Source organism: Haemorhous mexicanus, chromosome 15, assembly GCF_027477595.1.
Source record: "Haemorhous mexicanus isolate bHaeMex1 chromosome 15, bHaeMex1.pri, whole genome shotgun sequence".
In the NCBI taxonomy this organism is placed as follows: Eukaryota; Metazoa; Chordata; class Aves; order Passeriformes; family Fringillidae; genus Haemorhous; species Haemorhous mexicanus.
This window is the reverse complement of record NC_082355.1, coordinates 16343621-16357502: the sequence shown is the minus strand read 5'-3', so window position 1 is coordinate 16357502 and position 13882 is coordinate 16343621. Positions and strand designations below refer to the sequence as shown.

General features: G+C 53.4%; 1 protein-coding gene across 1 annotated transcript; it reads left to right on the top strand.

The window, feature by feature from the left end:
* The first annotated feature begins 1405 nt into the window (after positions 1-1405).
* Positions 1406-13102, top strand: HDAC3 (histone deacetylase 3). Its single transcript, XM_059859976.1, has 15 exons — positions 1406-1537; positions 1801-1883; positions 3932-4074; positions 7161-7242; positions 7416-7472; positions 7561-7616; positions 8871-9004; positions 9251-9331; positions 9422-9495; positions 9630-9694; positions 10435-10524; positions 10627-10685; positions 11127-11206; positions 11497-11654; positions 11929-13102. Exons 1-15 carry the CDS (start codon positions 1483-1485, stop codon positions 11996-11998), a joined length of 1287 nt encoding a protein of 428 aa, XP_059715959.1. The 5' UTR covers positions 1406-1482; the 3' UTR covers positions 11999-13102.
* Positions 13103-13882: the final 780 nt, after the last annotated feature.

The following is a 13882-nucleotide window of genomic DNA, read 5'->3' as shown; positions in this document are numbered from 1 at the left end:
AATATCCTTTAATAACCCCACGATTTCATCCCACCTTGACACCTGCAGCCAGCACAGCACCCAGAACTCACAGCCATCCCGCCCTGCCCCACCCCATACAGGCAGGAAGCTCCCCTTGCTGCTCCCAGGGGGTTTCCATGCCCTGGGAATGCCAGCCTGGCATCCCTGAGCTGCCAGGGAACATCTCAATGCCTGCCTGCCCTGGTGCCCATCCTCAGGCAGCTCTGGGGGTGCGCCCTCTCTGAGGAGCCTGACTCCAGCACAGCTTCCTTCATCCCAAACTGCAGGGAGCATCAAGCAGGAGCCTGGCAGGACCAAGCATTGATTTTGGTTTGGTTTTCCAAGCCTTTGGACAAGGCTTCCTGCTCTGTCCATCTGTCCTTCCCCCAGCCCCAGGGAGCAGGTTCGTGCTGCCATTCCCACGCCATGCTCCTGTTTCCATCTCCTGTCAGCTCCAGCTTTCCCCCATCCCTCTGCCTCCTCACCCCCAGCGATCTCCCACCCAGCCTTTGTCCTCCTCCTGCCTGGCAGCGCCTCCAGAGGGTTCTTCCCAAAGCTCTGGAGAGCCTGCACCCCCCAGGGTGGCACCTGGTGACAGCTGGAGGTGGCAGGTCCCCATCCCTCAGGGATTGGGATGGAATGAGCCCCATCAGGGTGTGGGTGCCCCATGCCCCCACTGCCCCATCCCCTGAGCCATGGGGTGGGGGCTGTGGGGGTGACAGGGGAGCTGGGAGTGACTGGGAGACAACTGGGGGCCTGGATAAGAGAATCCAGTGGCCAGCTGGGCTCACTGGGAGTAACTGGAGCAGCTGGGAGTGACTGGGAGCAGGTGAGGAGGAGGGAGGAGGGATGGTGACAGCTGAGGGAGCAGGGGGAGAATTATGGGAGAGAACCAGTAGGCAGCTGGAAGTAACTGGGAATGACTGGGAGGTAGCTGCAGGCCGGCAGAAGGGAATCCAGTGGGCAACTGGGATCTGCTGGGGGTAACTGGGATCTACTGGGGGCAGCTGGGGGTAACCAGCAGTAGGAGAGGGGCAGCGAGGGATAACTGGGGGAGCTGAGGATGACTGGGGAGCTGACACGGGGTTATGGGAGGGGGTCCAGCCGGCAGCTGGCAGTCAGGGGGTGCAGCTGGGGGCACGCAGGTGACACTGGGATGTCGCCGCGGGGAGCTGGGGGGTGATGGGGGCGGTGTGTGGGCACCGCGAGCCGCGGGGAGAGCCGGGGCTCAGCCGTGAGGCGCTGGTGGCAGCTGGGACCAGTCCGGAGGAGCCGGGGGTGACACTGGCAGTAACTGGGAGCAGCCGGTGCTAATTGGGATCGGCTGGCGGTGACACCGGGACAGCGGGTGGCCACGCCCCGCTCCAAGCCACGCCCTTTTCTGGGTGTGTGTTTGCGTGGCCCCGCCTCCAGCCCGGCCCGGCCCCGGGCGGGTGTCGCGGAGTGATGACGTAAGCGGGAGCGCGGCGCGGCCTGTCCGCCATGGCGAAGACCGTGGCCTATTTCTACGACCCGGACGTGGGGAACTTCCACTACGGTGCGGGCGGGGCCGCGCGGGGCCGGGGCAGCACCGCGGCGGGGCGGCAAGGGGCTGCTGTGGGGCTGGGGCCGGGCGGGGCCCGCTGAAGGCGGGGGTGCGGCCCTGCCCGCCCTCCCTGTCCCCGCTCCCCCGTCCCCGCTCCCCTGTCCCCCGTCCCCGCAGGCCGGACCTGCTGCGGAGCGCGGCGCCCGGCGGGCGGCGGCAGCGGCCGTTGTGCCCCCGCTGTCGGCCCCGTTAATCCCCGCGCGGTTCCGTTCCAGGCGCGGGGCACCCCATGAAGCCGCACCGCCTGGCGCTCACGCACAGCCTGGTGCTGCACTACGGCCTCTACAAGAAAATGATCGTAAGCCACGCGTGACCCCGGCCGGGCGGGGTGGGACAGCAGGACACCCCGAGGGCTCAGCCGGGCTCTAACCTGATCCCTCAGGGCTGCTCTGGGGACCCCACGGGTGGGGACATGTTCAGTTTTGCCCGTAGAGCTTTGGGGGCCCCAAGGGTGGGTGACAGTGCTCAGTGATGGCTGCAGAGCTCTGGGGGCCCCAGAGGTGGGTGACATGTTCAGTGATGGTTGTAGAGCTCAGTCCTGTGGTGTTGGAGCAGTTGTAGAGGATTCCAAGGAGCTGCTGAGGTCAGGCAACTACAGAGATCCAATTTATGAAAAGAATTTTAGGTGTTTAGATGTGAGAAAAGTTTCCTTAATTAATAAAATTCCCAAATAAAAACACATCCAGTGCAGTGAGTGTGTGGAAATGCAACACTGGGGGATTGTGGGAAGCCTTTGCGAAGTTTTTTTTCCAGATTTTTACTGTCACTGTGTGGATTTCCACAAGTAACCTCCCCAGAGTTTTTTTTTGGCTTTATTTATTTCCAGAAGAAACTTCCCTAGCGTTTGTTTGGTTTCCACCAGTATCTTCCACAATAAACTTCCCCGGAGGTTTTTTTATTATTATTTCCACAAGTAACTTCCCCAGAGTCGGGCTTTTCCTTGCAGGAGCAACCAAAAAGCCTGTTCTGACCTAACACTTGTAAATGGCAAATCCCTGCCTGAAGGAGGCAGCGGGCAGAGCTGTACATTTTTAGCCTTGAAATTCTTTTTTTGGGGGGTTATGTTTTCCACAAGCTGCCACTGGGAAGCTGAAAAGCTCGGGGACAACTTCATCCCAAAACAGTCAGGGACTGGCCAAGTCAGGAGAAAGGAAACCAGGGGTTTGGAGCAGCTGGGGCTGTAAAATTCCTGCTGATTTGGTGTTGTGGTTGCATTGTCTCTGCCTCTTCCCACCTTGGCCAGCTCAGAACCTGGGTGGGATTGCTGGGAAGGCTGCAAGGAGCCAGCTTTGCTCTGCCAGCAGCTGAGTGAACATTTCAGCCTGCTTTTCCCTCCCTTTCTGTTGGATTCCCACAGCCCTGCTCTGAAAGACTCTGGCTGTCCAGTGAGAGCCATTTCTCCTCTCTTTGCCAGCAGTTTTGGGCTGGTTTGGTGCAATGAACCATTCCTGGGGGATCCCTGGGATTAAGGAGTTGCCTCATCCCCTGTTTGAGTTGTCAGAGGCAGCAGCCTCTGAGAAACACCAAATTCCACATGGAAAACACCAGGAGAGGAGGAGATGGGCTTGTCCTGGTTGATGGTGGCTCTGAAAATGCCCAGGTTTCCTGCTCAGCACAGAAAACAGGAACATGCTGCGGTTGTCCTGAGGGATTTCCCTTTGGAGACCAGCTTGTGCATCTTTCCACTTTTTCTATGGAGTGGTTGCTTTAAATAAGAGAAATTAAAATAAGAGAAATCACTGAAAAGGTCTCTTATGAATTGAATTCCCTCTCCCAGTGGGGTTAATTTTAAACTTCCCCTCTGCTGAAGGATGTGCCCCAAGTGCCAAACCTGTGTTGTCACAAGATCCTGGATTTGAGTCCATCCACCTCCCTGGGCATTCCCCCCATTGTCCTTTCCAAAGGAAACAAAATTTATGCAACTCTTCCATCTGTCTGGGAGGTTTCCCCAAATAATTTGGAACCTGTCGGTAAATCTTAGAGAGGGATCAGAACCACCCCTAAATCAAGGTCTTAAATTGGTGAGTGAGGAAAGAATGACCCCCCCAGAGAAGGAAAAGCTGTGGTTTATTTTGCTGCCCAAGCAGGAGAGTGTGCTATGGGGTAGGAAGAAATTTTATGGCAAGAGCTACAGTCAGGAGAAGCAGGATTTGGGTTTATGAAGGGGAAAAGTGAGAGGAGAGCAGGTTCCACGGAGCAGCTGTTGAATTTAAATGAGCACAATTACCAGTGTTTGCATGTTTTTATGTACCTCGTGCAGGCCACTTGTCAGTTAGCCTGAGATTCCTTCCAGCCCAAGGAAACAGAGTTTAGATGGGAAATAACTCCTGCTTTTGTCTCTGGAAGGTGTTCAAGCCCTACCAGGCCTCCCAGCACGACATGTGCCGCTTCCACTCCGAGGATTACATCGACTTCCTGCAGAGGGTGAGCCCCAACAACATGCAGGGCTTCACCAAGAGCCTCAATGCCTTCAACGTGGGTGACGACTGGTGAGTGCCCAGGGGCTGCCCTGCCCTGCCCAGGGCCCTGCTGGAATGGGCCATTCCTGCCCTGCTTTAGGCAACACGAGCATGTGTCCCTCCTGTGCTCTCTGGGTTTGAACAGACAGGTGTCTGCTAAGGAAGGCAGGAGCCTCCCCTGAGATGGAAAATGCAAACCCCTCCTGTGGTACTTGCAGGGTCCCCCGTGGCAGGAAGGAAATTGTAAGAGCGTGAATGAGAGATTTTTATTGTATCCAAGATGTCACAGCAGTCCAGGGTCGTGGGTGACAGAGCTGTGCCCACAGCTGTCAGCTCCAGCTGCAGGCAGCCCTGGAGACCCTTTGGTTTGGTTACAGTGCATTATTTACTTTTCTTTGCTGAACATCTTCACACAGTAGAACCAATCTATACCTGAACTATTATCTCTAGGCTATCATAACTACAATAATTACCATATTCATGTTACCATTCTCCAGTCACTCACAGTCAGTACATCACAGTTTAAGCTAGAAGCTGTTTTTCAGTTTTCTTGCAGTGGAAAATTCTGAGCCCTTTTTTCTACTTGCCACATTTGCTGACTTGCTTGCCTGTGCTCTCTTCCTGCTTGGTAAAAACATCTTCTTGTTTGGGGAGGGTTTATCCTTTGCTCTAAGTCACAAAAACCCCTTGTAACTAACACATCCTTTGCCTCCTTGGTTAGCCAGTCAGACTGGCTCAGCAATTCTTTTCTTCTATATCAAAACTTGCTTCCATTTCTATTCCTTCTTCTATTCCTTCTTCTGCTAAGCACACATATCTGTGAGACTTTCTTGTCAAACTTTCACCCTTCCCAACAGGAAATGATAAATCTGACTCCATGTTCTTAGAAAGCTAATTTATTATTTTAGGATATTATATTACATAAAAGAATGCTATACTAAGACTAAACTAAAGAATAGAGAAAGGATACTTACAGAAGGCTTAACAAGATATTAATGAAAAACCTGTGAGTCTTTCCAGAGTCCCAACACAGCCTGACTTTGATTGGTCATTAAGTTACAACAATTCACATGAAACCAATGAAACAATGACCAGTTGGTAAACAATGTCCAAACCACATTCCAAAGCAGCAAAACACAGGAGAAGCAATAATTACTGTTTCCATTTTTCTCTGAGGCCTCTCAGCTTCCCAGAAGAAATCTTGGCAAAGGGATTTTTCAGAAAATATGACAGTGACACCCTCCCTCTGAATTATTATAATTTTGAAATTAAGGGGCTGTCAGGCAAAGATATGGGAGGAGGAATAACAGTTCTTTACTAGGAAAATTAAAAATACAAATGCAATAGTGCAAACAAAAACAAACCCCTGCCAGAGTCAGAGCAGGCCCTGAGTCCCTGTATGTCAGGGTGGTGGCACAGCCCCATCCCAGGGGGGCTCAGGGTGGTGGCACAGTCCCATCCCAGGGGGGCTCAGGGTGGTGGCACAGTCCCATCCCAGGGGGTCTCAGGGTGGTGGCACAGTCCCATCCCAGGGGGTCTCAGGGTGGTGGCACAGTCCCATCCCAGGGGGGCTCAGGGTGGTGGCACAGTCCCATCCCAGGGGGGCTCAGGGTGGTGGCACAGTCCCATCCCAGGGGGCTCAGGGTGGTGGCACAGTCCCATCCCAGGGGGGCTCAGGGTGGTGGCACAGTCCCATCCCAGGGGGGCTCAGCCCTCCTGCAGTGCCAGCTGTGGTTCTGCTGGAGCAGGGATCCTGCACAAGGGGGGAGTTTTCCTCTGGAGCCCCAGGGCTGCTGGAGATGGGCCTGCTCTCCCTCTGGGAATGCAGGGCAGGAGAAAGCTGCTCCTCTGGGAATGCAGTGGGCAAAGGCTGCTGGGCTGTTTCCAGGGCAGATTGGATCCAGGGAGGAATGCTTGGCTCCTCCCCTGGGCAAGCATCTCCCCATGGGATGATGGAATTTGATCAGCCCTGCAGGGACACTCAGTGGCCATGGACAGCAGAGATCTCCTGGAGGGAGGATGGGCTGTAGGAGAGAGAAAGAAAAAACTGCCCCATGAACAGAGAACTGCCCCAGCTCTGACAGGTGGGAAATGGAATGCACACCCCCATTTCCAGCCTAAGACATGCGTGGATAAGGTGTGGAGCCTCCTTGATTCCTTTCTCTTCACTGGAGGGGTTGCAGTGCTCCTTTTCTGGCTCTAGATTTGGGCTTGTTGGGTACCAGACTCTGCTTGTTCTGGAAGAGCTTCCAGTTCTTCTGGAATGTGGCAGCTGTCTTTGGTAAGAATTTGAGTGCTTCATCCAGCTCTGGGGGACAAAGAGCATCAACCTGGTGGAGCAAATCCAGAGGAGGCACCAGGATGAGCAGAGGGATGGAACAGCTCTGCTGGAGAGCTGGGATTGTTCATCCTGGAGAAGGGAAAGGGTGACTTCACTGTGGCCTTACAGCACCTGAAAGAGATGACAAGAGAGCTGGAGAGGGACTGGGGACAAGGGATGGAGGGGCAGGACACAGGGAATGGCTCCCACTGCCAGAGGGCAGGGATGGATGGGAGATTGGGAATGAGAAATTGTTCCCTAGCAGGGTGGGCAGGCCCTGGCACAGGGTGCCCAGAGCAGCTGGGGCTGCCCCTGGATCCCTGGCAGTGCCCAGGGCCAGGTTGGATGGGGCTTGGGACAGGGGAAGATGTCCCTGCCATGGCAGGGGGTGGAGCAGGATGAACTTTAGGTTCCCTTCCAACCCAAATCATTCTGGTACTGGGAGCTATGACAGTCCCCTCCCATCTCCTCAGGCAGTGTCTCATCATGTCCCAGCTGTGGGCAGGAGACTCTGACAGGTTTTGAGAACAGTGGAGCCTTCTCAAGGCTGCTTTGGAAGCTTTGGGAATCATTCTCAAATTCCCTGTGTTCCCCACTGTGTTTGCAGCCAGTTCACTCTCCTGCTGGGGATCAGTGAGTTCAGGGTCAGAGTGATCCTGATCCCAAATTAACCCTTCCACAGAGAACTGAGCTTTATTCTTGCTCAGGTGTTACCTGGGGCCAGTTTAATTCCTTTTTCTCTGCAGAAAAGGGGAGGAATGAGGAGTTCTGAGTTGGAATGTGGTTTCTTTTTCAGCCCAGTGTTTCCAGGCCTCTTTGAATTTTGCTCTCGTTACACTGGGGCCTCCCTGCAGGGAGCAACACAGCTGAACAACAAGGTAAGGGCTGAGATGCTGATCTTGTGGAACCCAGCTGGACCTTTGGAGGAGGAGGAGTAAAAGCCAGGAAGGTGCTGTGGATCCCTGGGATGGGCAGGTGGCAGTGGGAAGGAGGGTACAGGGTTGTTGTCACCATATTGTCACTTGAAACTCACTTCTCTTTCACCTGTTAGATCTGTGACATTGCCATAAACTGGGCAGGGGGCCTCCATCATGCCAAAAAGTTTGAGGTAATGAGATCTGTGGATTCCTCTTGTCTTTGGGGCCTGGGCTCTGTTGATCTCATCCTAAAGCTCTTGGGGTTTCTCTCTCTTCCAGGCTTCAGGCTTCTGTTACGTCAACGACATCGTGATCGGCATCCTGGAGCTGCTCAAGTAAGGACAGGGCCCAGGGCTGAACTCTGCTGGCTGCTTTGTGCTTTCCCTCTGCTTCTCCTCTCTTTCCCTGCCTCATTTGCCTTTCTGGAATTCAGGAAGCCCAAAAACTTCATTTTTGTCCTGGCCTTACCTGTAAGATGCAAGAAGGGGTTTGAGCGCTGGAACATCTGACTCCAGTTTTGTTGGAGTCAGATGTTTTGTTATCCCTCAGGGAGCTTGAGGGATACAGAAGAGTTCTTCAGTCCCATTTCAGAGACTCCTGAGTCTCAGCCTTTTTGCCACAGTGAGTCTTTTGTAGGTAAATGCAAGTTTTGGTTCACTGGAGACACAAAAATGACTCAAATCTTTGTTGGGCACCTTTAGAACAGGATTTGGGCTGCACATGGATGGTCAAAGGACACTTGGTCTCCATAGAAAAGAGTCGGGTTATTTTTCACTTTAGGAAATGAAAAACCAGTTCAGAATTAGAGGAAAAGTTACAGAAATAGATTTAGTTTCTTGAATTGATCTGAGATATTTTTTAAATTTTTTTTTTTTTTTTGGTACTTCAAAGTGCCCTCCTTGTCACTGAACCTCAGACAAGCTGTCATGGAATTAAAAAGGATTTGGAGTTGATCAAACAATAGTTACATGACTGCTGGCAAGTTTATTTGCTCTCAGTCAGATTTATGGGATGTGCTGGGGTTTCTTGTTCCCCCTTCCCTGCTGTGTTTGGAACCCCAGGATTTCCCTGGCAATCCCTGCACTCCCATTTCCTAATCCCATCCACCAGAGGCCTCAAATAGAGCCCAGTTACCCCTCATGGGATGTTATTTATGTCCCTGTTCTTCTGTTGCCTGTTTCCAGGAGCCATTTCTGCATTTATGAGTTTGCATCTGTCTCTGTGTCTCTGGCTGCTTCTCCAGTAAATTTAGCCCAATCTGAAATTTTGGTGCTCACCAGCTGGGACACAGTGCTCCATTTCCCACCTCCTCCATGCCAGCTTGCCTTTCATTTCCTGATATGATTAAAATCACTGGAGCTCTTAAAGATTAACTGTGAGCACATTGGAAACAAGAATCTGCAACTTGTGAACACCCAGCTGCTTAAACAAGTTATTTTCCAAGATATTTCTGGCCCTGTCTAAAACCTTTTTGTTCTAATATCCATTTCCAACCACCTCAGAAGAAAATCTTTTGGATACCAATTTCCAAGCACATCAGAGGAAGATGTTTGGGATGTCTGGAATCCCAGCTTTGATGTGTTCCACAGGTACCACCCCCGGGTGCTGTACATCGACATCGATATCCATCACGGGGACGGCGTGCAGGAGGCTTTCTACCTGACAGATCGGGTCATGACAGTGTCATTTCACAAATATGGCAACTATTTCTTTCCTGGCACAGGTAAGGTCTGAATTTCTAGTGGGAACCTGCTTCAGAATCCCTTGGAAGCTCTGCTGGAGTAGAAAAGAGTAAATCACAAAATTCGAGCTGTGGGGGAAAATGGTGGGAGAAAGTGGTTAGAGAGGAGTAGAGCTGTAGTTAGTTGTAAGAAAGGGGTCTTGATTAGGTGGAAAGACTCAGCCCAGCTGAGACCTGGCTTTGCACAGCTCTGAAGCCTCAGGGCAGTTGTCCTGTCCTGTGTTGCAGGTGACATGTATGAGGTTGGGGCAGAGAGTGGCCGTTACTATTGTCTCAACGTGCCCCTCCGAGATGGCATCGATGACCAAAGTAGGTGTTCCCTTCCCTTTCCCCTTGGCCCCAGGGGTTTCCTGGTCCTCCTGCTCCAGAGCCATGACAAATCCACCTCTCTCTCCAAAGGTTACAAGCATCTCTTCCAGCCAGTCATTAACCAGGTGGTAGATTACTATCAGCCTACTTGCATAGTCCTGCAGGTAAGGAAGCAAACCTCTGTGCACACATTCATGCTTGCAGAGGGCTCAGAGGACTGTGTCTGTGTTACCTTCTGTCCCCTAGTGGGGATCTGGAGAGCAATGCCAAATTGTTTTTCTGTTTTTCTGTTCCCCAGTGTGGTGCTGATTCTCTGGGTTGTGACCGGCTGGGATGTTTTAACCTCAGTATAAGAGGCCATGGGTAAGTACAACAGGGCCAGGCTCAGAAAAACCACCTGAAGGGCTCTGAGGAGTTTCTGCTGTCAGGTTGGAGCTTTGGCTTTGGCCTGCCAGCAGTTTTGGAGGATTTTTTTAACATTTGTGTGACTGGAGGGGGTCTGAGAATGAGGCTTTGTAGGAGGTGCAGCAGGGGGGTGGTGAAGGAGGAGGAGGCCATGGAGATGGTCCTGAGGACTGGAGACAGCCTGGGAGAGCTGGGGTGCTCACCTGGAGAGGAGAGGGCTCCAGGGAGAGCTCAGAGCCCCTTGCAGGGCCTGAAGGGGCTCCAGGAGAGCTGGAGAGGGACTGGGGACAAGGGATGGAGGGACAGGACACAGGGAATGGCTTCCACTGCCAGAGGGCAGGATGGATGGGAGATTGGGAATGAGGAATTGTTCCCTGGCAGGGTGGGCAGGCCCTGGCACAGGGTGCCCAGAGCAGCTGGGGCTGCCCCTGGATCCCTGGCAGTGCCCAAGGCCAGGCTGGACACTGGGGCTGGGAGCAGCCTGGGACAGGGGAAGGTGTCCCTGCCATGGCAGGGGTGGGATGAGATGAGCCTTAAGGTCCTTCCCAACCCAACCCCTGTGCTGGAGATTTCCTGGGTGGCAGCTCCAGGTGTATCACACCAGCCATGGTGCTGTTGGGAGTTCAGGGGAGCATTTCTGGCACATGAACCTGTGCTGCAGTTTCCAGCCCTGGCATTTTCCTGTTTGGGGTTTGTAGGGAGTGTGTGGAGTACGTGAAGAGCTTCAACATCCCCTTGCTGGTGCTGGGAGGAGGAGGTTACACGGTCCGGAATGTGGCTCGCTGCTGGTGAGTCCTCTCTGCCTGGTGAGGGGCACTGCTGTGGGAGCTGTCCCTGCATTTCCCATATCCCTTTCAGGGAACTGAGCTCCTCTTTTCCCATCTTTTCAGGACTTATGAAACCTCCTTGCTCGTGGATGAACCAATTAGTGATGAGCTCCCCTACAGTGGTGAGTTGGAGTTGCCTTTTTTCCTCATGAGCTCAGCTGGAATTCTTGGGATGTTCTATTCTGCATTGACCAGGGCCAAAGTGTCAGCACTTCCTGACCTTGGAGATGGCCTTAGCCATGCCTGGAAGTGTCCAAGGCCAGGTTGGATGGGGTTTGCTCTAGTGGGAGGGGGTTGGAATGAGATGAGATTTAAGGTCCTTCCCAACCCGAACCATTCTGTGGTCTCCCACCACCCACTTTTCTGGGCAGGTACAGCTGTGTGTGTCCAGGGTGATCTGGTTTGCACCATTGCCTGATGTTCTGTCAAATCCCTTGCACTCAGGGTTGAATATCACTGTGCTTTTTAAGCTCTGCTCTCCCCCAGGCAGGTGGGAGGGTGAGCTCTGCTCTCTGTACAGCTTCTGGCCCTCTGTGCTCTAACTCTGCCTCCTTCCATCCCAGAGTACTTTGAGTACTTCGCTCCAGACTTCACCCTTCACCCCGATGTCAGCACGAGGATTGAGAATCAGAACTCCAGGCAGGTGAGTGCTTGCAGCTGTGCTGCAATGTCACCTTGGAATCCCAAAACCCTGTGGTTGATGCTCTGTCCTGTGAAACCAGCTACAGCCCAGGGCAAAAAAAGCAAGGAGAAACAGCAACTGGGTTGTGTCAGTGTTTCCTGCTTGGGTGGCAATAATTGAATTCTCTCTGCTCTGATAAGTGACTTTTTGCGCAAATGTGTTGCTCTTGGCCAGCACAGAGGTGATGCAGGCAGGTGACAGAGCTGTGACACGTGGCACTGTGGTGATCCCTGTGTGTTGTGTCCCTGTAGTACCTGGATCAGATCAGGCAGACCATATTTGAGAACCTGAAGATGCTGAACCACGCTCCCAGCGTGCAGATCCACGACGTGCCCTCGGACCTGCTCAGCTACGACCGCACGGATGAGCCCGATCCCGAGGAGAGGGGCTCTGAGGAAAACTACAGCAGGTACCAGAGCCTCTTCTGGAGCAATGGGCTTCCCTTTCTGCCCCTGGGAGGGGGTGCAGAGGAATCCATCTGAGTCCTAGAACAAGTCATAGAATCCCAGAATTTGGGGCTGGAAGGGACCTTAAAGCCCACCTCATTCTCGTGGGTGGGGAAGTCACTTCTGAGTCTCTTATTTTTACCCAGGGAGCTTCTGTGGTCTCCTACCATGACATTCCCTCAGACCCCAGGGGTTCCAGGTCTCTGTCCTTTCCCTGACAGGGATTTCTCTTCCCAGGCCTGAAGCTCCCAACGAGTTCTATGACGGTGACCACGACAATGACAAGGAGAGTGACGTGGAGATCTGAGGGCTCTGGGCTGCGGGGCCTTCCGCCTTGGACTCGGATGCTTGGAGCACATAACTGGGCCCTGCAGGAGCCTGTTCAGCCCTCTCTTTGTCTTAGACTGCGTGTGGTGCAGCAGAGCCAGCCCCTCTGCAGGCTCCTGCCTCCTGGAGAGGCACAGAGGTGACGTGTGCTCCTTACTTGTCACCACGTCGCGGTTCCGGCTGTCACCGCTGTGGGAATGGAGCCGTGCTGAGTCCTGGCTGGCAGCTGTGGGACTGCCACAGAGCCTGAGCCACCTCCATGGGTCCCATGCAGGCTCCTGCCAGCCAGCTGGGAGCTGGAGCAGCTGTGCCTACGATCTCTGCCTCTCTGCAGCACTCGGGATCCATCCTGCTGTCCCTGACCTGCACTCAGGTACCACCCCGCTGTCCCCTGCAGCCTGCACTGAGCTGCTCCTGGTGTCCCTTCTAAGCAGCTGATGCTCCACAGCTCCAGGAATTACTGCATAAGACCAGTTGTGGGGTAGGGGTCAGGTATGGCCTTGGAGCAGCTCAGTGGAGTGGGATGGAAGGATGTGTGCAGAGCATAGGCTCATTCCTTCCCCCCACAGCCAGATCTGCATTCACAAACGAGTTCTGCAGCACTTTGCTGAGTTGGACACAACCTCCCTGTTGTGTTTATTCCTTGGGAGGCTTAAATCCCTGTGGAACAGAGGTTTGGCTGCCCAGGTCAGTGCTTAGTGTGTCCTGCACCTCTAGTGTAGCTTCCAGCTGTGCTCCCCAAGTTCACACATGGTCCTGCTGTGTGTCAGCAAGAGATCTGGGCTGTTTGCTCTGGGAGGAAACAGTTCCTGGGCTGTACACAGCAGATGTTGCTCTGCTGCTGGATGAGGGAAGCTGCTTCCTGCAAGTGCTCTGTTCCTGCCCTCATCCAGCAGAGAATTCCCTTGGCCATCCCTCCAATCCCAGATTTTGCTGCTCCTTCTCCTGAGTCCTCAGCTGGTACCTGTGGTGGTTTGGAACGTGCTGTCTGGGGAGGTGGGGGGTTCAGCCTCTGTCTGTATGGTTCTGTTTGTTTACTGATGTCTTTGAACATTAAAGAAGAGGCAGTATTTTTCTTACCTGACCTGTTGTTTGTCTGTTTCATCCCCACACCTTTTTGCTCCTGTTCTCCCAAGGGTCAAGCATGTCCCTGGCAGGGCAGTGTCATCCACTGTCTGAAGGAATGGAGGGAATTCTGCTCCTCAGAGTAAATGTTGGTGAGTTTCTGGCATCACTGCACACGAGGGGAGCACCCTGAACTCCTTTTCAAGAGGCCAGGTGGGGTGGACACTCCTGCTATGCCTCTCAGTCCAGCAAAAGCTTTGCAGGAAGCTGCAGAGCTGATTCAGGAGATTTTTCCTGCAGTTATTTAAAATGCCATGATTTCTGAGAGTTGCAGTGTCCATAACAGCCTGTGCACGTTGCACTCCCACTGTCCCAAGGCCCTTTTGGGGACTGATTTGTAGTTGTGGTCACTAAAACATGAAGGAGGCAGTAAGTCAGGGTGTCAGTGGGTGCCCAGAGAAATCCCTCAGAAATAAATTGTGATAGAATTAGTCTGGGGATGGAGAGGGGTGAGCAAAGGTCCAACACAGCTCCTGTGTGAGGAGGGATCTGGTGGATCAGGATCCTTCAGCTGAGGAGGGAGAACAGAGCAGGGAAAGGGAATGTCATGGGGGAAGGTAATGTCATAACCAGGAGTGTCAGAGAGGGTTTCTCCGAGTTCCAGACTGCAACAGCAGGGGCTTCACCAGAGCCTGGAATGCCAGGACACAGGGAATGGCTTCCCACTGCCAGAGGGCAGGGCTGGATGGGATCTTGGGCAGGAATTGTTCCCTGACAGGGTGGGCAGGCCCTGGCACAG

Bases quoted from the DNA above. Each gene is read 5' to 3' on its own strand.
- HDAC3 (XM_059859976.1), top strand. From the start codon at position 1,483: ATGGCGAAGACCGTGGCCTATTTCTACGACCCGGACGTGGGGAACTTC. The intron at 7,473-7,560 runs GTAATGAGATCT...TCTCTCTTCCAG, and splicing joins ATCATGCCAAAAAGTTTGAG to GCTTCAGGCTTCTGTTACGT. The intron at 10,686-11,126 runs GTGAGTTGGAGT...CTTCCATCCCAG, and splicing joins TGATGAGCTCCCCTACAGTG to AGTACTTTGAGTACTTCGCT.